The sequence below is a fragment of the Pollachius pollachius genome, assembly GCF_949987615.1.
Source record: "Pollachius pollachius genome assembly, chromosome: 13".
Classification (NCBI taxonomy): Eukaryota; Metazoa; Chordata; class Actinopteri; order Gadiformes; family Gadidae; genus Pollachius; species Pollachius pollachius.
The window spans coordinates 947,508-971,270 of NC_136946.1; the positions used below are offsets into that span (position 1 = coordinate 947,508).

A 23,763-nucleotide genomic window follows, 5' to 3' on the forward strand; every position below is an offset into this window, starting at 1 on the left:
TGTAAAAAGTCAATTGTTAGGCCTAATTTCTCTGATATAAAGGAAATTACAAAAGTTAGTCAACACCAAGAATTCAACAACGTACTCAGGACTTGAACTCGAAACACCCACGCTACAGGGCAAATGCTAGACCACTCACTCTACTGCTGGTTGATAGATTCGATAGAATACATAGAATTCTATAAAAATGTGTTGAGAAAATATCCACGATAACTATTGATAGCAATTCATTTAACTATTTTATTTGCATCATTTAATCTTAGACCCTTAGTGAAAATATACGCTGTTTGCACTTCATATATGTACATTTATGACAAAATCCTGAGGACTAGGCTTGGCGGAACCTTCTGATGATACACTTGTTTCCGACAGATGGACTTCTCTGAAACACCGCTCAAGAAAGTCTGACAGTTGGCCTGGTACCGAACAGGTTAGTTTGGTTGGATAAATTACCATGGTTACTTAGCGGAGATTCTCTTAAGTCAGGTTAATGGAACGCAACTCTAGCTGGAAGTAGCAAGGCTAAGCGAATAAGCCCGGCTTTGCCTTTAGCTTGGTTGATGGAAAACCCCTCTGGATCGGTCAAGGACATGTGGCGCACTTCCAGCCTAAACAACCCTGAGTGTCAACATCCGAACGGTCTTTATCGTGTTCTGGGGACATCTGGTGGTCACTGGGGGTCACTGCAGTGGAAACTAATTACAGTAATACTCAACGTTTAACTGGATCGGATTTGAATTAAAGTCACAATGTCGCATTTCAACTTGCTTGTGGCTCAAAATGTCTGGGATATACAGTGGGGCAAAAAAGTATTTATTCAGCCACCAATTGTGCAAGTTCTCCCACTTAAAAAGACGAGAGAGGCCTGTAATTTTCATCATAGGTAAACCTCAGCTATGAGAGACAAAATGAAAAAAAAAATCCAGAAAATCACATTGTCTGATTTTTTAAGAATTTATTTGCAAATTATGGTGGAAAATAAGTATTTGGTCACCTACAAACCAGCAAGATTTCTGGCTGTCACAGATTTGTAACTTCTTCTTTAAGAGGCTCCTCTGTTCTCCACTCGTTACCTGTATTAATGGCACCTGTTTGAACTCCTTATCAGTATAAAAGACACCTGTCCACAACCTCAAACAGTCACACTCCAAACTCCACTATGGCCAAGACCTAAGAGCTGTCAAAGGACACCAGAAACACAATTGTAGACCTGCACCAGGCTGGGAAGTCTGAATCTGCAATAGGTAAGCAGCTTGGTGTGAAGAAATCAGCTGTGGGAGCAATTATTAGGAAATGGAATACATACAAGACCACTGATAATCTCCCTCGATCTGGGGCTCCACGCAAGATCTCACCCTGTGGGGTCAAAATGATCACAAGAACGGTAAACAAAAATCCCAGACGTGTCCCCCTGCTAAAGCCAGTGCATGTCCGGGCCCGTTTGAAGTTTGCTAGAGAGCATTTGGATGATCCAGAACAGGATTGGGAGAATGTCATATGGTCAGATGAAACCAAAGTAGAACCTTTTGGTAAAAACTCAACTCGTCGTGTTTGGAGGAGAAAGAATGCTGAGTTGCATCCAAAGAACACCATACCTACAGTGAAGCATGGGGGTGGAAACATCATGCTTTGGGGCTGTTTTTCTGCCAAGGGACCAGGACGTCTGATCCGTGTGACGGAAAGAATGAATGGGGCCATGTATCGTGAGATTTTGAGTGAAAACCTCCTTCCATCAGCAAGGGCACTGAAGATGAAACGTGGCTGGGTCTTTCAGCATGACAATGACCCCAAACACACCGCCCGGGCAACGAAGGAGTGGCTTCGTAAGAAGCATTTCAAGGTCCTGGAGTGGCCTAGCCAGTCTCCAGATCTCAACCCCATAGAATATCTTTGGAGGGAGTTGAAAGTCCGTGTTGCCCAGTGAAGGCCCAAAAACATCACTGCTCTAGAGGAGATCTGCATGGAGGAATGGGCCAAAATACCAGCAGCAGTGTGTGAAAACCTTGTAAAGACTTACAGAAAACGTTTGACCTCTGTCATTGCCAACAAAGGGCATGTAACAAGGTATTGAGATGACCTTTTGTCATTGACCAAATACTTATTTTCCACCATCATTTGCAAATAAATTCTTTAAAAATCAGACAATGTGATTTTCTAGATTTGTTTTTTTCATTTTGTCTCTCATAGCTGAGGTTTACCTATGATGAAAATTACAGGCCTCTCTCATCTTTTTAAGTGGGAGAACTTGCACAATTGGTGGCTGACTAAATACTTTTTTGCCCCACTGTATCTACATTCAATCACAATCTATAACTGACACACCAGAAATGCAGAATATACTAGCTCACTGACCCTGCTGCTGTCTGTTCTCCCTATCCCCCCGTCTTCTCTACTTCTGCTGTACTTCTGCTCTCTCTCTCTCTCTCGCTCAATTGCTCTCTCTCTTGCTTCCTCAAGTACTTGCCCTTTCAACAGTTGTGTGTGTGTGTGTCTCTATATTTAGAGGTGGTTAGGCAGTTGAAGGTCTTCTTCTGAGGCTCTCTGTTGGTTGCGTCCTAAGATGGCGTCCTCAGCTGTCTGGTGAAGACGAGGTGTTGCTCGCGTGCAGGCGCTCACACGGCCGGGGTAGGTATCACATCCTCACACAGGATGTGGTGTGGGTGGAACAGGAAGCCACACACAAAAGTAATCCATGCACAGTAATACACATTACAAAGCAACTGCAAAGGCAATGCACGGCAGAGGAGTAACGGCATGAAACTGAAACACTGAACTAAAACAAGTAAACTGAAACGATTGAACTGAAATTAATTTAACAAAACTGGATTAAACAACACAAAATTAAACAGAAACAATTAAACAATCAAATTCAACCAAAATAATTAAACAAAGTGAATTAAACTGAACAGAATTAATATGAATGGATTAAACGGGACGGAAATCAACTGGACAGAATTCAGCTGATAGAATGAGCCTGAACGTGATTCCACTCAAAGAAAGAAACCGAGCAGAACCAGCTGAGACCAGAACCAGCAGAGAGCAGAACCAGCAGAGAGCAGAACCAGCAAAGAGCAAAACCAGAGAGCAGAACCAGCAGAGAGCAGAACCAGAGAGCAGAACCAGCAGAGAGCAGAACCAGCTGAGTGCAGAACTAGCAGAGAGTAGAACCAGCAGAGAGCAGAACCAGCAGAGAGCAGAACCAGCAGAGAGCAGAACCATCTGAGAGCAGAACCAGCTGAGAGCAGAACCAGTAGAGAGCAGAACCAGCTGAGAGCAGAACCAGCAGAGAGCAGAACCAGCAGAGAGCAGAACCATCTGAGAGCAGAACCAGCTGAGAGCAGAACCAGTAGAGAGGAGAACCAGCTGAGAGCAGAACCAGCAGAGAGAAGAACCAGCTGAGAGCAGAACCAGCAGAGAGCAGATCCAGTGTGGAGGGTCAACCTACCGCTGGTGGAAGAGACCCCCAAGACCAGACCCCCCAGACCAGACCCCCCAGACCAGACCCCCCAGACCAGACCCCCCAGACCAGACCCTCACAGCTTGTTCCTCACAGAGAGAAAACTAACTTGAGCTCTCTTCTGCTTCCTCCTACTCACTCGCTGTCTCACTCTCCTGCTGTCTCACTCTCTCGCTGTCTCACTCTCTCACTCTCTCGCTGTCTCACTGTCTCTCTGTCTCTTTCTGCGTCTTTGCGTCTCTCAACTTGTATAGCCCTTAATGTCTCTCTCTCTCTCTCTCTCTCTCTCTCTCTCTCTCTCTCTCTCTCTCTCTCTCTCTCTCTCTCTCAATTCAAAAAAGCTTTATTGGCATGACTATTGGTAATTACAATTAGGGCATTTAGCAGACGCTTTTATCCAAAGCGACTTACATCGGTTAATACACACATTGACCACCGACGGCAAATTCAACCATGCAAGGCGACAGCCAGCTCGTCAGGAGCAGTTAGAGTTAAGTGTCTCGCTCAGGGACACATCAACACTCAGCTAGGAGGAGCTGGGGATCGAACTAGCGACCTTTCGGTTACGAATCCAAACAGTGATCCAGTAATCCAAACAGTGTTGTCAAAGCATTACAGTATTACAAATATTACGATAATAACAATATGGAACGTCAGAACAATATGTACATATATCAACCTGTAACAATATAACATAACATACAGATATACATATGTACATATATAAAAAATAAAATAAAAAAATAAAATAAAAAATAAATTAAAAAAGCCTTAAAATTAATGAAAAGCTACATAAAACGCATTATAGGTTTCTAATAATCATTAATCAATGAAACAGTGATGCCTGGTGTAGAATGTCATCCTCTCATGTTGTGGCAAGCTGAAATAAATTGTGCTGCGAGGATGGAGCTCTCTTTTCTCTCTCCCATTAATATTTGTAGTTGGTCTACATGGGAGTTTATAAAATTAGGGTGTTTTTGGCCGAAAAGCATATTTCGCGGATATTTTTGAATTTGGGGCAGTGTAGGAGGAAGTGCTGCTCGGTCTCTACAGCAGCTTCTTCACACTGCTGGCACAGCCGCTCCTCTTGGGGCAACCATGACTTCCTATGGCGGCCTGTTTCTATGGCCAGGCTGTGAGCGCTCAGTCTGTACTTTGTTAACATCACTCTGTGTCTAACATCAGTCACTGTGGTCAGGTAGGGGGCCACAGTGTAATGTCTATTTAGGGCCAGATAACACTGCATTTTGCTCTGTGTGTGTTTTTTAGTGTTCCAATGGGTGAGGTAGGTTTGTTTCTGATGTTTTATAATTTAGTTAAGTCTAATTGATATGTTCTCCGACTGGTCCTGAGGCAGAGCAGAGGGGGAACCTGTCTGTGGACAGAGCCTCAGGACCAGCTGAGGTGCTCTCTCTCTCTCTCTCTCTCTCTCTCTCTCTCTCTCTCTCTCTCTCTCTCTCTCTCTCTCTCTCTCTCTCTCTCTCTCTCTCTCTCTCTCTCTCTCTCTCTCTCTCTCTCTCTCTCTCTCTCTCTCTCTCTAAACCCGTGACCCGCGCTGAGAGGGGAGGCTCTTCTGGGTTTTTTTCACTGCGAGTCAAACCGTTCAGCTCACTTCCTCAGAACAGCCTGCTGCAGCGAGGAGCCTTACTTTCACTCTCTTTCACCTGATTAACTTGTTTTATGAACACCTTAACCTCCTTTTCTTTCCTTACATTTATACTTTTACAACTTTATACCGTATGGACGCAATGTAATCCCGGAGTAGATACGATAAGGTAAGGTAGACTGACAGTTTACTAGCGTTTATATTGTCTTTAGGTTACTGGTATATAATAATCAACCAGTTTACTAGCGTTTATATTGTCTTTAGGTTACTGGTATATAATAATCAACCAGTTTACTAGCGTTTATATTGTCTTTAGGTTATGTGTATGATAATGAACAACCAGCTTACTACCGTTAATATTGTCTTTAGGTTACTGGTATATAATATTGATCTCATATTGGTATATGTCTCCGTGTATCGCTTATCAATTAAAGACAGAGTTTACTGTAGAGAATACAACGATAGTTCATGTTTCACTGCTTTTCTGAGCCGTGTGGTAAATTGAACACTGCGTTCAATATTCAAGTGATTCGTTTGCCTTGATGCTACTCCGAATTAAAAGAAGGACGTGATAGAAGTCCTTTCAATGTGCTGATGTTTAAAAAAGTTCAATATTTGTGCGGATTGACTATCGATGTGTTGAGCTTCACCAGTTGATTTATATGGGATCTGTGGTTCAGTAAAGTGACAGAATTCAGACTTTGTTCCAGTGGAGAAATTATTCTAACGTTCTTTACTTTTAATTGTACCGCAATTGTACCGTCTATTGTATATCTTTTTTGTGTTAAGCACAGTTACAGTCTCCAAGGTGTTTAATTATTCATCTGTCATCTGCTGTACACATCTGTACTGTAGTGAGGGCAGTGTGGTTATGTTGTGGGGTTCATATTGATGGTCTATGACGTCCATAATGCTTTAGTGTGACCCAGTCACAATGATCTTCTCTCTCAATAAACAGCTAAAGTTCAAAAGGCAAATGAGGTTATGGATGAGTTGTGTTTGTGTCCAGGTCTCCAGTCTACTATGGATGAGGAGAGAGAGGAGGGGGGTTCTACCTCTAAGACCACTCTGTCTGGGGAACATGGCCGCCGGAGCAAAGCTAAGAGGTAAGAAGAGGATCTCTCTGTCTGTGACTGTTGTCCATCTCAGAGCTCAGCAGTGACACATCATGACTCCAGCATTAGTCTGAGTTAAAGCTGTGTGTGTGTGTGTGTGTGTGTGTGTGTGTGTGTGTGTGTGTGTGTGTGTGTGTGTGTGTGTGTGTATGTGTGTGTGTTGAAGCCCAGAGCAGCAGCAGAGAGCAGACTCCCCTGGACCCAGCTGTGTCTCCATGAAGAGTGACTGCTCTATGGCACTTCCTGTTGGGTTTAAAGATGGAAATCAGTCTATTGAGAAGAGGTGAGGATTCATCATATATTATAAAGGTACAGCTTCTATCAAACGTCCATAAATTCTGGTTCTTGTTTTTCTCGAAGAGTCCAGCAGGAGAGATCAGACACTTGTTATCAGATTTTACTGGCACTGATGTTTCCAAGGCAGGAAGAATTAAAGTGTGTTTGTGTGTGTGTGTGTGTGTGTGTGTGTTGAAGCCCAGAGCAGCAGCAGAGAGCAGACTCCCCTGGATCCAGCTCCAGCTGTGACTCCTTTGAGAATGCAGATTCTATGGAACATCCTGATAACTTTAAAGATGGAAACCAGTCTATTGAGAGGAGGTGAGGATTTATCAGAGATCATAAAGACACAGCTTCTATCAAACGTCCATAAATCCTGGTTCTTGTTTTTCTAGAAGAGTCCAGCAGCAGAGAGCAGACTCCACTGGACCCAGCTGTGTCTCCATGAAGAGTGACCACTCTATGGATATACCATTGGACTTTGAAGATGGACGCCCCTCCAGAGAGGAGAGGTAGGGGGTTCAAACAGACGATGAAAATAGACCAGTTGGTTGTTATCAGACTCTACTGATACTGATGTCTACAAGTCTGGGGCAATATAATTGTGTGTGTGTGTGTGTGTGTGTGTGTGTGTGTTTCCCACAGACACCTGGAGAAGTCAAAGGTTACCAGTGCTCAGTCTCTACAGCAGCATCAAACAGAGCTGATCAAGGTGTGTAAATGTCCACCAAGACGTTTGACTTCAGCTCTCCATGGACATTAGAAAGCATCTCTTGTCCAGCGGGACGTGGATCCAGGACAGATGCTTCTGATGTCTCAGTTAGTTCAGAGTAAAGTTCTCCTTGATGTTTGTTCTGTTCCAGAGGGCTGAGGAGAACGCACACGCTTTTCTAGACAAGGAGCTGAAGAAGCTCTGGAGGGATCTCTTCTCAGATTACCCACAATGCTCAGAGGGTCAGAGAGTGGAGGAGGAGGTGGATGGTAAGAAGGAGGAGCAGAGGAGGCGCGCCATAGAGGGAGTGGTGGACATCACAAAGCTCTGCCTGATGGAGATGAACCAGGAGGAACTGGCTGAGGCACTGTGGGGCGGTAAGAGGCTCTTATCTTGAAAACAGAGAAGAAATACACATTTTGATGAGCAGTAGGAGATTATTATTTGTTCTGTTCAGACTAAATGACATAATGTGAGACTTATACATTTCATACTTCCATGTGGAGACAATCTTTCCTCTTTGGGGTTAAATGGTTTGATCCAATATGTAGGGTTGTTGTGGGGTATCAGGTTAAATGGTTTGATCCGGATATGTAGGGTAATGGTGGGGGTCTCAGGTTAAAGAATGTTAAACATCATCATTACCAGCACCAAATCCCCCGACCACATCACCCCCATTCTCGTCCAACTACACTGGCTCAGTGTCCAACACCGGATTGACCTTAAAACCCTTCTGCTCACCGACAAAGCCCTCCACAACGTGGCCCCCACTTATCTCCCCGACCTCCTCCAGGAGGACAGGCCCTGCCGCTCCCTTCGTCATCCTCAGCTGGTCTTCACCGTCCCGACCTCCCGCCTCAGCACCGTGGGTGCTAGGGCTCTGAGCACTGTGGGTGCTAGGGCTCTGAGCACAGTGGGTACTAGGGCTCTGAGCACCGTGGGTGCTAGGGCTCTCAGCACCGTGGGTGCTACGGCTCTCAGCACCGTGGGTGCTAGGGCTCTCAGCACCGTGGGTGCTAGGGCTCTCAGCACCGTGGGTGCTAGGGCTCTGAGCTGAACTAAAAGAGACCCCTGACAACATTGAAATCCCTCCTCAAACACATGTTGTCCCACTGGCCTGCTCGCTGTAATGACACCCTACTGTGGGTTCGCCTCGTATCCCCGTTGTGCTGCTGTTCTTACCCCCTCCTACCTGGGTCTCCTCACTGCTGTTCTTACCCCCTCCTACCTGGGTCTCTTCACTGTTCTTACCCCCTCCTACCTGGGTCTCCTCACTGTTCTTACCCCCTCCTATCTGGGTCTCCTCACTGTTCTTACCCCCTCCTACCTGGGTCTCCTCACTGTTCTTACCCCCTCCTATCTGGGTCTCCTCACTGTTCTTATCCCCTCCTACCTGGGTCTCCTCACTGTTCTTACCCCCTCCTACCTGGGTCTCCTCACTGTTCTTACCCCCTCCTACCTGGGTCTCCTCACTGTTCTTACCCCCTCCTACCTGGGTCTCCTCACTGTTCTTACCCCCTCCTATCTGGGTCTCCTCACTGTTCTTACCCCCTCCTACCTGGGTCTCCTCACTGTTCTTACCCCCTCCTACCTGGGTCTCCTCACTGTTCTTACCCCCTCCTACCTGGGTCTCCTCACTGTTCTTACCCCCTCCTACCTGGGTCTCCTCACTGTTCTTACCCCCTCCTACCTGGGTCTCCTCACTGTTCTTATCCCCTCCTATCTGGGTCTCCTCACTGTTCTTACCCCCTCCTACCTGGGTCTCCTCACTGTTCTTGTCCCCTCCTACCTGGGTCTCCTCACTGTTCTTACCCCCTCCTACCTGGGTCTCCTCACTGTTCTTACCCCCTCCTACCTGGGTCTCCTCACTGTTCTTACCCCCTCCTACCTGGGTCTCCTCACTGTTCTTACCCCCTCCTACCTGGGTCTCCTCACTGTTCTTACCCCCTCCTACCTGGGTCTCCTCACTGTTCTTACCCCCTCCTACCTGGGTCTCCTCACTGTTCTTACCCCCTCCTACCTGGGTCTCCTCACTGTTCTTACCCCCTCCTACCTGGGTCTCCTCACTGTTCTTGTCCCCTCCTACCTGGGTCTCCTCACTGTTCTTACCCCCTCCTACCTGGGTCTCCTCACTGTTCTTACCCCCTCCTACCTGGGTCTCCTCACTGTTCTTACCCCCTCCTATCTGGGTCTCCTCACTGTTCTTACCCCCTCCTACCTGGGTCTCCTCACTGTTCTTACCCCCTCCTACCTGGGTCTCCTCACTGTTCTTACCCCCTCCTACCTGGGTCTCCTCACTGTTCTTACCCCCTCCTACCTGGGTCTCCTCACTGTTCTTACCCCCTCCTACCTGGGTCTCCTCACTGTTCTTACCCCCTCCTACCTGGGTCTCCTCACTGTTCTTACCCCCTCCTACCTGGGTCTCCTCACTGTTCTTACCCCCTCCTACCTGGGTCTCCTCACTGTTCTTACCCCCTCCTACCTGGGTCTCCTCACTGTTCTTACCCCCTCCTACCTGGGTCTCCTCACTGTTCTTACCCCCTCCTACCTGGGTCTCCTCACTGTTCTTACCCCCTCCTACCTGGGTCTCCTCACTGTTCTTACCCCCTCCTACCTGGGTCTCCTCACTGTTCTTACCCCCTCCTACCTGGGTCTCCTCACTGTTCTTACCCCCTCCTACCTGGGTCTCCTCACTGTTCTTACCCCCTCCTACCTGGGTCTCCTCACTGTTCTTAGCCCCTCCTACCTGGGTCTCCTCACTGTTCTTACCCCCTCCTACCTGGGTCTCCTCACTGTTCTTACCCCCTCCTACTTGGGTCTTATGTCTTGTTTTGATCATGCTGTTGGCGATGCAGCTCCTGCTGTTTTTGACCCTAGATTGTTTTATGAATTGTAAGGCGACCTTGGGTGTCATGAAAGGTGCCTTGAAATGAAATGTTATTCAATGTAATTATTATTATTATTATTATTATTATTATTAATAATATTAAACGTAAGCTGCAGATCAACAGCAGAATAACTCTGTGGAAGAGATGTATCACTATCTTGTTATATTAGCATTTCATTTTACACCATTTTACTATCATTATTATTATCATTAGTCCAATCATATTGCTGTGGAAAAACCGAAAAGTCCTTAACAATTTGAATCTGCAACATGCAGTCTTTGTCACAACCAGCTTTTCTGACCAAGTTATGAAGCCACTAAATATCATGAAATTGAAATATTCAACAGGAAATATTGACATGTTCCCACTGATACCACCATCCACTAACTGATGTTTACTGTTTTTTTCTCATTTAGGACTTGCTGCTGTCGAGTGCCAACATAAAATCAAGTCTCATTTGATGAAGAAGTTCTGTTGTGTGTCTGAGGGAATCGCTCAAGCAGGTGATTCAACACCTCTGAATGACTTCTACACAGAGATCTTCATCACAGAGAGAGGCAGTGGAGAGGTCAACAAGGAACATGAGGTCAGACTGATTGAAACCGCTTCCAGGAAACCAGCCAAGGAAGAAACACCAATCAAATGTGAAGACATGTTTAAACCCTTACCTGGAAAAGATAAACCAATCAGGACAATAATGACAACTGGAGTGGCCGGTGTTGGTAAAACCATCTTAACACACAAGTTCATTCTGGACTGGGCTGAAGGCAAAACCAACCAGGACATACACTTCACATTTCTCCTCACTTTCAGAGAGCTGAATTTACTGAAAGGGAAAGAGTTTAGCTTGGTGGAACTTCTTCATCACTTCTTCATTGAGACCAAAGAAGCAGGAATCTGCAGATTCGACCGGTTCCAAGTTGTCTTCATCTTGGATGGTCTAGATGAGTGTCGACATCCTCTGAACTTCCAGAACAACAAGATATGGAATGATGTCACAAAGTCCACCTCGGTGGACGTGCTGCTGACAAACCTCATCAGGGGCGACCTGCTTCCCTCCGCTCGCATTTGGATAACCACACGCCCTGCGGCAGCCAATCAGATCCCTGCTGAGTGTGTTGACATGGTGACAGAGGTCAGAGGGTTCACCGACAAACAGAAGGAGGAGTACTTCAGGAGGAAATTCAAAGATGAGACACTGGCCAGCGCAATCATCTCCCACGTCAAGAAATCACGAAGCCTCCACATCATGTGTCACATCCCAGTCTTCTGTTGGGTCACTGCTTCAGTTCTGGAGGACATCTTCAAAAACTCCCAGATCGAAGAGACGCCCAAGACCGTGACTCAGATGTACAGCCACTTCCTGAGGGTTCAGTCCATACAGGGGGACAGGAAGTATCGTTATTTATCTGAAACAGATCCACACTGGACTTCACAGAGCAGGGGGATCATTTTTTCTCTGGGAAAACTGGCTTTTAACCAGCTGGAGAAAGGGAACCTGATCTTCTACGAGGCAGACCTGGTAGAGTGTAAAGAATACTTTGAAGAAGCCTCAGTATACTCAGGAATGATCACCCAGATCTTTAAAAAGGAGTGTGGGCTGTACCAGGACAAGGTGTTCTGCTTTGTCCATCTGAGCATCCAGGAGTTTCTGGCTGCCCTTTATGTCTTTTGGTCCTTCATCCATAATGGTGTCAATCTGCTCTCAGAAGAACCACCAACCTCCAGGAAAGATGAACTCCTCCTCTACCAGAGTGCTGTGGACAAGGCCTTACAGAGTGAGAACGGACACCTGGACTTGTTCCTCCGCTTCCTCCTGGGCCTCTCTCTGGAGACCAATCAGAATGTCCTACGAAGTCTGCTGGGACAGAAAAAAAGATCAGTGACCACTCAGATTAAAACAGGTCTGCTGCGACTGACAGGAAGTAGCTCACAGACCAATAAGGAAACAGTGTCTTACATCAAGGAGAAGATAAAAGGAGATCTATCTCCAGAGAGAAGCATCAATCTGTTCCACTGTCTGAATGAGCTGAACGACTGTTCTCTAGTGAAGGAGATCCAACAGTACCTGACATCAGGAAGTCTCTCCGGAAAATCTCTCTCCCCTGCTCAGTGGTCAGCTCTGGTCTTCATCCTACTGACATCAGAAGAGGAGCTGGAAGGGTTTGACCTGAAAAAATACTCTGCTTCAGAAGATGGTCTTCTCAGGCTGCTGCCAGTGGTCAAAGCCTCCAAAACATCTCTGTAGGTTCACTAATAACATGTATTACAATACACACTGCACAATATGAATACAACTGGAATATAAGGTTAAAATATTATGAAAAAGATCTCTGTAGGTTCATATCAACATGTATTACTATTCTACTCATAACAGAATGAACATACTAGTAATAATAATATACAAAACATCTCTGTAGGTGTCCTTTTAACGTGTAATGTATTACAGTACACATAAGAGAATATTCAGAACAATAAAATATAGAGGGAGTTTTCATCAAATTATTTAGTGTTTTTTGGTAAACTAATAACATTCCTTCATTATTGAATAACTTAAAGATGTATGTTATTTTGATCACAGTTCCTAACCTGTTCTCTTAATTTTGTGTGAAGGCTGAAGGGCTGTGATCTGTCAGAGAGATGCTGTGAAGCTCTGGCCTCAGTTCTCAGCTCCAACTCCTCTAGTCTGAGAGAGCTGGACCTGAGTACCAATGATCTGAAGGATTCAGGAGTGAAGCTGCTCTCTGCTGGACTGGGGAGTCCACACTGTACACTGGAAACTCTCAGGTCAGTTTTACCCAATGGTCAAACAGTTAGACCACAAGGTTCAATATCAGAAGACATTTAACAGATTTACATCCATAAAAGTGCGCACATAAAGGGAAGCAGCACGCAACTGACACCCCCAAGCCCCCACAAAAGGTACGGCCACACTGAACGCGTGACGCGCGTTAGAGGCGTAGAAAATCTGCATCTTGCATAGGGAACCAACCGAAAATACCGCTGGAACCGGCCGTCATCCAGGCGGAGTTCCTGGAGGAGGTGGTGAAACTCACCCAGCTGTGAGCGCCTACGGAGGATGTCATGCACCCAAACACAACGGCGTTTGGGTTTCCTACTCTCCTCGAACTCCCACAACAAATACAGCGCAGCGATGGTGGTGATCTCAGCCATGTTTGTGGAGCAAAAGAAAAGTAGCGGGGGACAATCAGTTTTGGGCGGGCTCATCTAGCTTCTTAAGCGTGTTAGGCGTGTTGAACCATTTTTGTGAAACACAATGATGAAGCAGCATGTTAGGCCTAATCCTACGCACGTAACGCGTTCAGTGTGGCCGTACCTTTAGTTCTCGTGCTAGCAAAGTGTTTTCCTGAACGGTGTGATTTTTATTCTAACGCAATATACATAATATTGGAATAAAACTTCTAATTATATACAAAACATTGCTTTAGATTAACTGATAACATCACAATACATAATATACATAATACTGCAACAAAAAGCAATATCAATAAACAAAATGACATTTCAAACGCTGCAAAACAAGTATCTTATTGTTTTACATTTTACACCCAATTTGAATAACCAGAATTTCTTCATTATGTAATAAGTTGAAGATGTAAGTTATTTTAATCACAGTTCCTAACCTGTTCTCTTTATTTTGCTTGAAGGCTGAAGGGCTGTGATCTGTCAGAGAGATGCTGTGAAGCTCTGGCCTCAGTTCTCAGCTCCAACTCCTCTAGTCTGAGAGAGCTGGACCTGAGTACCAATGATCTGAAGGATTCAGGAGTGAAGCTGCTCTCTGCTGGACTGGGGAGTCCACACTGTACATTGGAAACTCTCTGGTCAGTTTTACCCAATGGTCAAACAGTAACACCACAAGGTTTAATACCAGAAGACATTTAACAGATTTACATCCATAAAAGTGCGCACGTATAGTGAAGCAGCACGCAACTGACACCCCCAAGCGCACAAATAATGTCTTAGTTCTCGTGCTCGCAAATTGTTTTCCTGGTCGCTATGATGTTTATTCTCCTCACAACACAATATACATAATATTGGAATAAAACTTCTAATTACATACAAAATATCGCTTTAGATTAACTGATAACATGTATTAGAATACAATGCATAATATACATAATATTGCAACTAAAAGTAATAATATACAAAAAGACTTTTCAAACACTGCAAAACAACTATCTTATTGTTATGCATTTTACACCTAATTTGAATAACCACAATTTCTTCATTATGTAATAAGTTGGAGATGTAAGTTATTTTTATCACAGTTCCTAACCTGTCCTCTTTATTTTCTGTAAAGGCTGAAGGGCTGTGATCTGTCAGAGAGATGCTGTGAAGCTCTGGCCTCAGTTCTCAGCTCCAACTCCTCTAGTCTGAGAGAGCTGGACCTGAGTACCAATGATCTGCAGGATTCAGGAGTGAAGCTGCTCTCTGCTGGACTGGGGAGTCCACACTGTACACTGGAAACTCTCAGGTCCGTTTTACCCAATGGTCAAACAGTTACACCACAAGGTTCAATATCAGAAGACATTTAACAGATTTACTTCCATTAAAGTACGGCCACACTGAACGCGTTACGCACGTTAGAGGCGTAGAAACTCCGCATTTTTGCATAGGGAACCATTGGTTTAGGCGCGTAGATGCGTAACACGCGCTAAAGCAGCGTGTTAGACGCGTTTCACGCACCTAAATAACGCACCCAACACACCTACGCGCCCAACGCACCTACGTGCGGAGTTCAATAGTTTGAACTGTTTCGCTCCTACGCGTGACACTTAGCCGCGATAGCCAATCAGCGTTGAGCTTGACCCGACGTCACTGGCAGAGAGACGGAGGACAGGCGCTCCGCAGCTGATATGGAGCGCCTGTAGTTTGTGTCCTGACAGGAGATCTTGGCACCGACCCGGGCTAGCAGGTCATCGAACATGGCCCCAGGCAACCGAAAATACCGCTGGAACCGGCCGTCATCCAGGCGGAGTTCCTGGAGGAGGTGGTGAAACTCACCCAGCTGTGAGCGCCTACGGAGGATGTCATGCACCCAAACACGACAGGGTTTGGGTTTCCTACTCTCCTCGAACTCCCACAACAAATACAGCGCAGCGATGGTGGTGATCTCAGCCATGTTTGTGGAGCAAAAGAAAAGTAGCGGGGGAAAATAAGTTTTGGGCGGGCTCATCTAGCTTCTTAAGCGTGTTAGGTCCGTTGAACCATTTTTGTGAAACACAATGATGAAGCGGCAGTTTAGGCCTAATCCTACGCACGTTACGCGTTCAGTGTGGCCGTACCTTTTAGTTCTCGTGCTCGCAAAGTGTTTTCCTGAACGCTGTGTTGTTTATTCTAGCGCAATATACATAATATTGGAATAAAACTTCTAATTATATACAAAACATTGCTTTAGATTAACTGATAACATCACAATACATAATATATATAATACTGCAACAAAAAGTAATATCAATAAACAAAATGACATTTCAAACGCTGCAAAACAACTATCTTATTGTTTTACATTTTACACCCAATTTGAATAACCACAATTTCTTCATTATGTTATAAGTTGAAGATGTAAGTTATTTTAATCACAGTCCCTAACCTGTTCTCTTTATTTTGTGTGAAGGCTGAAGGGCTGTGATCTGTCAGAGAGATGCTGTGAAGCTCTGGCCTCAGTTCTCAGCTCCAACTCCTCTAGTCTGAGAGAGCTGGACCTGAGTACCAATGATCTGAAGGATTCAGGAGTGAAGCTGCTCTCTGCTGGACTGGGGAGTCCACACTGTACACTGGAAACTCTCAGGTCAGTTTTCAGCCTCTTCAAACTGGGTCTTGGGGTTGTTTAATATGTAAGGGATGGTCCACGACTTGTTGGACCGTTATTGAAAAGAACACACAAAACGGTATGCATGTTATATTTTATGTAACTCTGCGTTGCTGATGTGAGGGTTAGGGTGTTGTAGAAAATAACCGAGTTCTATCATTTAAACTAACTAAGACTAACTCACAAACGAAGCTGGCTCCCATATGAGATGTCCGCCCACGGCCGGTCAGTCGTAAATTCCTTTAAGCATGTGGTCAACAACAACTAATCTAAAACACCAGGTTGAGGTCATTACGCCTTGACCCCAGACTCCCTGGCGCTGTGTCAAGGCGTGGAGGTGTTTTAGATGCTTTCTACTATTGGATATATAGGCCTAATAATAATCATAGTTTGCCATAAAAATGTAATCGTTATTTCCTTCCATAAGGGGTTGACCTGTTAACTACTAGTATGTTATGTTTGTTATATGTTATGTAAGTCTGGCCCGCTGATGTTAGGGTTAGGGGTTAACCTGTTAATTACTAGTATGTTATGTTTGTTATATGTTATGTAAGTCTGGCCCGCTGATGTGAGGGTTAGGGGTTGACCTGTTAACTACTAGTGTGTTATGTTTGTTATATGTTACGTAGCTCTGGCCAGCTGATGTGAGGGTTAGGGGTTGACCTGTTAACTACTAGTATGTTATGTATGTTATATGTTATGTAACTCTGGTCAGCTGACGTGAGCTGAGGAGTTGTCATTAGCGTAGACATGGGGGAGAAGCTTTAGCCGTGCTGTGATCTGAATATAATGTACACCTCACCATAGAACATCACTGGCCGTGGTAAAGTGAATCATATTGAACATTAAAGAAGGACTTTATTCACTTCACATTAGTTTGGTGTAGTGCTGCTCATGTCCGATGCATTTCTGTTGCTCTTTTGCCTGCTGACAAAACTCTCCCTGGTTCTACACAATGTTAGAACCTGTGAAGAAACGGTCTCAGCGTACCAAACACAGCGGACTTCTCCTGACTCTAACCAAACAATATCTCATTGAGTTGTAGCTATTGAGAAAGGAGCATTTGTTTATGATCCTGTTTCACATCCAAGTGAAGGAAGTTCTGATGTCTGTGATGATGTCATCTCCCCACTTCCTCTTCCTGTTCTCCTTGTCCTCCAAATGGAATGAATACACTTTATAAATGTGGTTACTTTAGTATGAACTGCTCTCAACCAGAATAAATATAATAAATTGTGTGTCTATTTGTGTTTTTGAGTGTGTATGTGTGTTTTTGAGTGTGTGCGTGTGTGTGTGTGTTTGTGTGTGTGTTTATGTTTGTAGCTTGTCTGGCTGCCTGGTCACACAGGAAAGCTGTGCTTTTCTGGCCTCAGCTCTGAGCTCCAACCCCTCCCATCTGAGAGAGCTGGACCTGAGCTACAATCACCCAGGAGACTCTGGAGCTGCGCTGCTCTCTGCTGGACTGGAGGATCCACGCTGGAGACTGGACACTCTCAGGTATGGAGAGGACAGCTCACCAAGTCTCCTACGAGGATTCAAGCCACTGCTAGATAAAGTGGTTTGAAGAGGCAGCTGTCACTCATGTTGTGTAGAACGTGATGAGACGGCAGATGATGAAGGTGAATGTTTCAACATGCTGCTCTCACTTTGTTTCCCCCCCAGTGTGGAGCACGGTGGAGTGTGGAGGCTGAAACCAGCTTTAAAGAAGTGTAAGTGTCTCTTTAGTTTATGTATATGTATTTATATATACATACATACATACATACATAGTATACATACAAGTTTTGACAGTTAATTTCCAGCCTGTCTGTGTGTGTATGATGATATAGATATGAATCCTAGCCAAGTGCCCCCAGTGATGTGTATATGTATGTGTAGGTGAGCAGGTGTATGTCTGAGTACATGTCTATGATAAATGAACCAGTTCTATGGTTCATCAGTCCATCTCCAGCCTGTATGTGAGCTCAGCTCCTTCAGTCTGTTCTTTACACAGGTGTCCCTTTGGAGGTTGAGTGACATGTATGTGTATTGGGAAATCCAAAAGTGGAATATCTTGGAAGATATTACAAATATTGTTTAGATATTTCATGGGTGTAATAAGCTCATCATACCGAACATTTTGAAGTAGGATATCTTAATGTAAAGTAAATATTGAGGGAGTAAATGCACTTTATACATTTGTCCTCGTTTTAATGTTTTGATTGAGACAGCCACTCACACACACATTGGATTTCCAATCAACTTTAACTTTAATTATCTTAAACACAATGTGTCCTATTGCTTAGAAAATATACAGCACATGATTCCAATATAGTACCTATCAAATGATGTTTTTTTTGCCTTCTATGTTAATGTTTGAAGAAGAGAGAGCGATCACAAAAAGAGTCTGGAAGAGAATAAAGAGAAGAAGAGCGCAGGAGAACAGTACTAGTGATGATGATGATGATGATGAGGATGAAGAATGGTTCAGCAGCTCATCATGTCTGCTTCTCCCTCAGATGCCTATGAACTCACACTGGACCCCAACACGGCCTACAGACTCCTCTCTCTGTCTGAGGACAACAAGAAGGTGACGTGGGTTAGAGAGGACCAGTCGTATCCGGATCATCCAGAGAGATTTGACTCCTGGCCCCAGGTGTTGGGTAGAGAGGCTCTGACTGGCCGCTGTTACTGGGAGGTAGAGTGGGGAGGATGGGTTTTTATAGGAGTGACATACAGAGGAATCACAAGGAGAGGAGGGGGTGATGACAGCAGGCATGGAGGGAACAACAAGTCCTGGAGTCTTTATTGTTCTGATGATGGTTACTCTGCCTGGTACAACGGTAGGAGAACAGTCCTCTCTCTCCCCCCCGCTGGCTCCACCAGAGTAGGAGTGTATCTGGACCGGCCTGCTGGCTCTCTGTCCTTCTACAGAGTGTCCCCAGGTGGAGGAGGGTCCTCAGACACACTGACACTCCTCCACACCTTCTGGTCCTCCTTCACCCAGGAGGACCTCCTCCCTGGGGTGGGGGTACGGTTTGGCAGCGTCTCTGTGATCCCTCAGCGGTAGGGGGGGTCCTCAGTGGGTTCCTTGGGGTGGAGGACCTCTCCTCCCTGGGGTGTTGGTATGGGGGGGTCCTCAGCGACTCTTTGTCGGTTGTAGAAAAACGAAAAACGTGTGTGTGTATTTACGGGCGTGCGGGGCCAGACGCCCCCGCGCGCCCGTAAATACACACACACACACACACACACACACACACACACACACACTCAAAAACACACACTCAAAAACATGCACACACAAAAACACACATGCACAAAAACACACACACACATACACAAAAACACACACACAAACACACATGCACAAACACACACACACACAGAGGACTGATGACTCAGTGTCTGTGGCAATTACAGTCTCTCTCTCTCTCTCTCTCTCTCTCTCCCTCTCTCTCTCTCTCTGTCTCTCTCTCTTCTGGAAAGTATAGCATGATAAACCATGAAAAGACTTTTAAGATCTTCCATAGTTAGATAAGCACATTTATTATTTGAAATGTATATAAAATACCTATTGATGGTAAATGTTTGTAAATTTTCAGACTTCACCAGTTTTGGTCTTAAGGGCTCTGATATCATCATTTTTGTCGTAATCCAGTTTTACAACTTGATTTAAATTAGATTTCATATTTTATTAATAATATCCAAGAGGTCTGTGGGATAATGTTGCATGTTGTAAATTACTTTAAACCAAATCTGGTCAGAACACATTTTTTGTGTTCTGATGGGAATCAAACGGCCGCAGAACATGTTCAGTTATTATTAAGATACGTGCAAACCTGTTGATAATTTGTAAAGTCTGCAGCTTCTATTGTTTTAGTCCTCGTATTTATTGTGTACATGTAAGGGACTATTTTTCTGTTGTATTTGTTAATGAAGCATAATTGCAATAAACAACTCAGTGGATCCAACTGAATGTTCTCCTGTGTTCAGCCGATGATTTCTCGTGTGTTTGGTGTGTGTTTGTGTGTGTGTGTGTGTGGTGGAGGTGTTTGAATGGTTGAATAGCCTTTGGTGCTCAACACACACCACAACAAGCAGGCGTAAAGAGAAAGACCCAACACCAACCCAACCCCACTAAATGAACACATAATGAAAGGTTCCTTCAAGGTACGTTTGTACAACCTAATTCATCCTTTCACCACAGTGACTGAATTAGACTTCCCAGAACTGTGTGTGTGTGTGTGTGTTTGTGTGGGTGTTAAATAACAAAAATGAACAATGCTAATTTGTTAAATAATGAACCGTCTTCCAAGGCGCGGGCTTCAACCAGTAGAAACAGAGTGAAGCGTTTGAGTGTGCAGCCGTCAGAGCGGCCATGTTGAGTCAAACAGCACAATGTTAGACACTGGGGAGGCCATGACGGTGGTTACATCTTGACATGCTAAGACTGTGGACGTGCGTGTTATTGTGTGTGTGTGTTTATGTAAGTACGTGTGTGTGTGTTTGTGCGTGTGTTTGTGTCTATGTGAGTTCATGTGTGTGTGTGTGTGTCTAGCCTCGTAGATGGGCGGGGTGAGTCTCACTCTTCTCAGCGGGGGGGTGGAGGACCTCCAACCATATATATATAACATATTGAGAAGTTCAAGGGGATGATTGAAGACACACTGAATATAGTAGTATAAGAGAGAGAGAGAGAGAGAGAGAGAGAGAGGCCCTGACCGGCCCCAGGGGAACCCAGAGGGAGCAGGGCCCCAGGGCCGGTGAGGTTGTTGTGGGGGCCCTGGTGGGCGGACTCCAACAGGTTGTCCCTATGGTTGATGCCCACAGAGAGCACCACAATCTTGTGTGTGGAGGTGTATATATTAATTAATATATTGTGGCTGAGCTGATGTGTGTCAATGTGTGTGTGTGGAGGTGTATATATTAGTTAATATATTGTGGCTGAGCCGATGTGTGTTAATGTGTGTGTGGAGGTGTATATATTAATTAATATATTGTGGCTGAGCCGATGTGTGTTAATGTGTGTGTGGAGGTGTATATATTAATTAATATATTGTGGCTGAGCCGATGTGTGTTAATGTGTGTGTGTGGAGGTGTATATATTAGTTAATATATTGTGGCTGAGCCGATGTGTGTTAATGTGTGTGTGGAGGTGTATATATTAATTAATATATTGTGGCTGAGCCGATGTGTGTTAATGTGTGTGTGTGGAGGTGTATATATTAATTAATATATTGTGGCTGAGCTGATGTGTGTTAATGTGTGTGTGTGGAGGTGTATATATTAGTTAATGTATTGTGGCTGAGCCGATGTGTGTTAATGTGTGTGTGTGGAGGTGAATATATTAATTAATATATTGTGGCTGAGCCGATGTGTGTTAATGTGTGTGTGTGGAGGTGTATATATTAATTAATGTATTGTGGCTGAGCCGATGTGTGTTAATGTGTGTGTGGAGGTGTATATATTAGTTAATATATTGTGGCTGAGCCGATGTGTGTTAATGTGTGTGTGGAGGTGTATATATTAATTAATATATTGTGGCTGAGCCGGTGTGTGTTAGTGTGTGTGTGTGTGTGTGTGTGTGTGTGTGTGTGTGTGTGTGTGTGTGTGTGTGTGTGTGTGTGTGTGTGTGTGTGTGTGTGTGTGTCCGTGTCTCCACTAATGGGAGCGGGGCTCATATCTAGATCCCTGGTGGAACATGGGGACCAAACAAGAATAGAAAGCCAGGCAAGAGCGAAATAAAAAAGGATAAAAACAATCAGATGAATCAAAGCAGAAGAGAAGAGTGGATCTGGTGATAAAAACAGGTTAAACCAGGGGGGTTAGAAGTGGGCTCCCCCCCAACAATGGGGGGTGGTGAGTGGAGGGTCCTTAGTATGGATTGGTGAGTCTCTGCCTCCGTTTGTGTCCCCCAGGTGGTGATAGTCCGGGGGCCCTTTTCCGGAGGCCTGCTGGAGCTCAGTGGGGGCCCGTGATTGGCTTCCCCAACCAACAGGGAAGAGTTTTTCTGTGGTTCTGCTGTGTTCTAGAGGTCTCCTGGGAGCTGGTTCACATGCCCTACTTAAAACACCCCAGGTAAGAGCTTACCAAAGAAAATTGAAAGGAATAAAAAGATAAAAACATTAAACAACTCGGCCCGGCGAAGGTATTTGTTGGGTGGTCACTTAGCTTGACAAGCTTCTTAAAAAAGGAATAAAATGAATAAAAGTAATAAAAACCCTAATGGCGTAAAAGGATGGCCTTTGAAAAACTAGGGATGATAAAATAAATAAAAAAGGGAAAAAGGGAGATCAAAGTTAGGAGCACATAGGACTGACTCTCCACAGAGGGCTGTTTTAATAGTCTCAAACGACACCTGGCACGGCTCCGACCACTGGACTGTATCTGGGGCCCTCTTACGGGTGAGGTCGGTCAAGGGGCTGGCTAGGTCCGAGAAGTGCGGCACGAACTGCCGGTAGTACCCTGCCAGCCCCAAGAGCCGCCTCACCTCCTTCTTGGTTCTGGGCCGAGGGGAGGCGGCGACCGCCGCGGTCTTACCGACCTGCGGCCGGACCTTCCCCCCCCCCAGGTGGTACCTCAGATACTGAATCTCGCTCTGCCCGATCACGCACTTCTTGGGGTTGGCCGTGAGCCCCGCCCGTCTCAGCGGCTGAAGGAGGGCCGCCACCCGCTGAATATGCTGCCCCCATGTGTCACCATAGATGACGATGTCATCGATGTAAGCGGCAGCATACACAGCGTGGGGCCGTAAAACCTGGTCCATCAGCCGCTGAGACGTGGCCGGGGCCCCGAACAACGGAGGCACCTTGAACTCATACAGACCAAGCGGAGTGGAGTAGGCTGTTTTTTCCCGGGCTGCTGGAGACAACGGAATCTGCCAGTAGCCCTTCGTGCAGTCCAGAGTCATGTAGTAGGTGGCCATGCCAAGCCGGTCCACCAGCTTGTCGATCCGAGGCATTGGGTAGGCATCGAACTTCGACACCGCGTTCACCCTACGGTAATCCACACAGAACCGGACAGACCCATCCGGCTTCCCCACAAGCACAACAGGGCTTCACCATTCACTGTGGGACTCCTCGACCACGCCCAACTCTAACATTGTGGCCAATTCGCGCCGCACCACGTCTTGTTTGTGGAAGGGCAACCTGTAGGGGCTTGTCCGCACCGTCAACCCGGGTTGCGTCTCAATGTCATGAGTGATTAACGGGGTGCGACCGGGCAAGGGCGAAAACACGTTGGCGAACTGGAGTTGCAGCCTGGCAACGTCCTGCACCTGGCTCACCGAGAGATCCTCCCCTTGACCAACCGGAGGGGTGGGGCCTGGAGCAGGGACTTCCGGACCGAGCTCCTTTCTCTCCGGTAGCGTCGTCGCGAACGCGACAGGGACCGCATCGTTCCACCTCTTTAGGAGGTTGATGTGGTATATCTGTTTGTTTTCGCCCCTGTCCGACCGCGCTACCTTGTAATCCCCTCCCCGACTCGTCGTGTGACCACAAATGGGCCTTGCCACTTTGCAAGTAATTTGGTGCTAGAGGTGGGCAGCAGTACAAGGACCTTGTCCCCTGGTGAGAGATCGCATAATCTAGTCCCTCTGTCGAACAGGCGTCTCTGACTCTCCTGGGCTCGGTGCAAGTGCTCTCGTGACAATACCCCTAGTGAGTGAAGCTTTGCACGCAAGTCCATGACGTACTGTATTTCGTTTTTGCTGTCACTGGACCCTTCCTCCCAGTTTTCTTTAATGATGTCCAGGACGCCACTGGGCTTTCGCCCATAGAGCAACTCAAATGGGGAAAACCCCGTGGAAGCCTGAGGCACTTCCCGCACTGCAAACAACAGAGGGTCTAGCCATTGATGCCAATTTCGAGCATCCTCGTGTACGAATTTACGGATCATG

The 23,763-nt window shown here is 45.7% G+C and overlaps 2 protein-coding genes across 12 annotated transcripts in view; both read left to right on the plus strand.

Annotated features, from left to right (window-relative positions):
- LOC307084948 (uncharacterized protein) overlaps window positions 1-19,842 on the plus strand; it is a 140,591-nt gene extending 120,749 nt beyond the window's left edge. For all 11 annotated transcript variants that reach the window (XM_079749488.1, XM_079749499.1, XM_079749498.1 and 8 more), the window contains one exon: window positions 18,386-19,842. In XM_079749488.1, the coding sequence (XP_079605614.1) occupies window positions 18,386-18,936 (551 nt within the window). In that variant the 3' untranslated portion in view covers window positions 18,937-19,842. The remainder of the gene's footprint in view (window positions 1-18,385) is intronic.
- LOC307084951 (protein NLRC3-like) lies at window positions 5,064-17,354 on the plus strand. Its single transcript, XM_079749502.1, has 12 exons — window positions 5,064-5,232; window positions 6,073-6,169; window positions 6,345-6,461; window positions 6,653-6,775; window positions 6,850-6,966; window positions 7,100-7,166; window positions 7,318-7,543; window positions 10,471-12,298; window positions 12,668-12,841; window positions 13,723-13,896; window positions 14,376-14,549; window positions 15,693-17,354. The coding sequence occupies exons 2-12, from the start codon at window positions 6,087-6,089 to the stop codon at window positions 15,907-15,909; spliced, it is 3,300 nt and encodes a 1,099-aa protein (XP_079605628.1). The 5' UTR covers window positions 5,064-5,232; window positions 6,073-6,086; the 3' UTR covers window positions 15,910-17,354.
- Window positions 19,843-23,763: the final 3,921 nt, after the last annotated feature.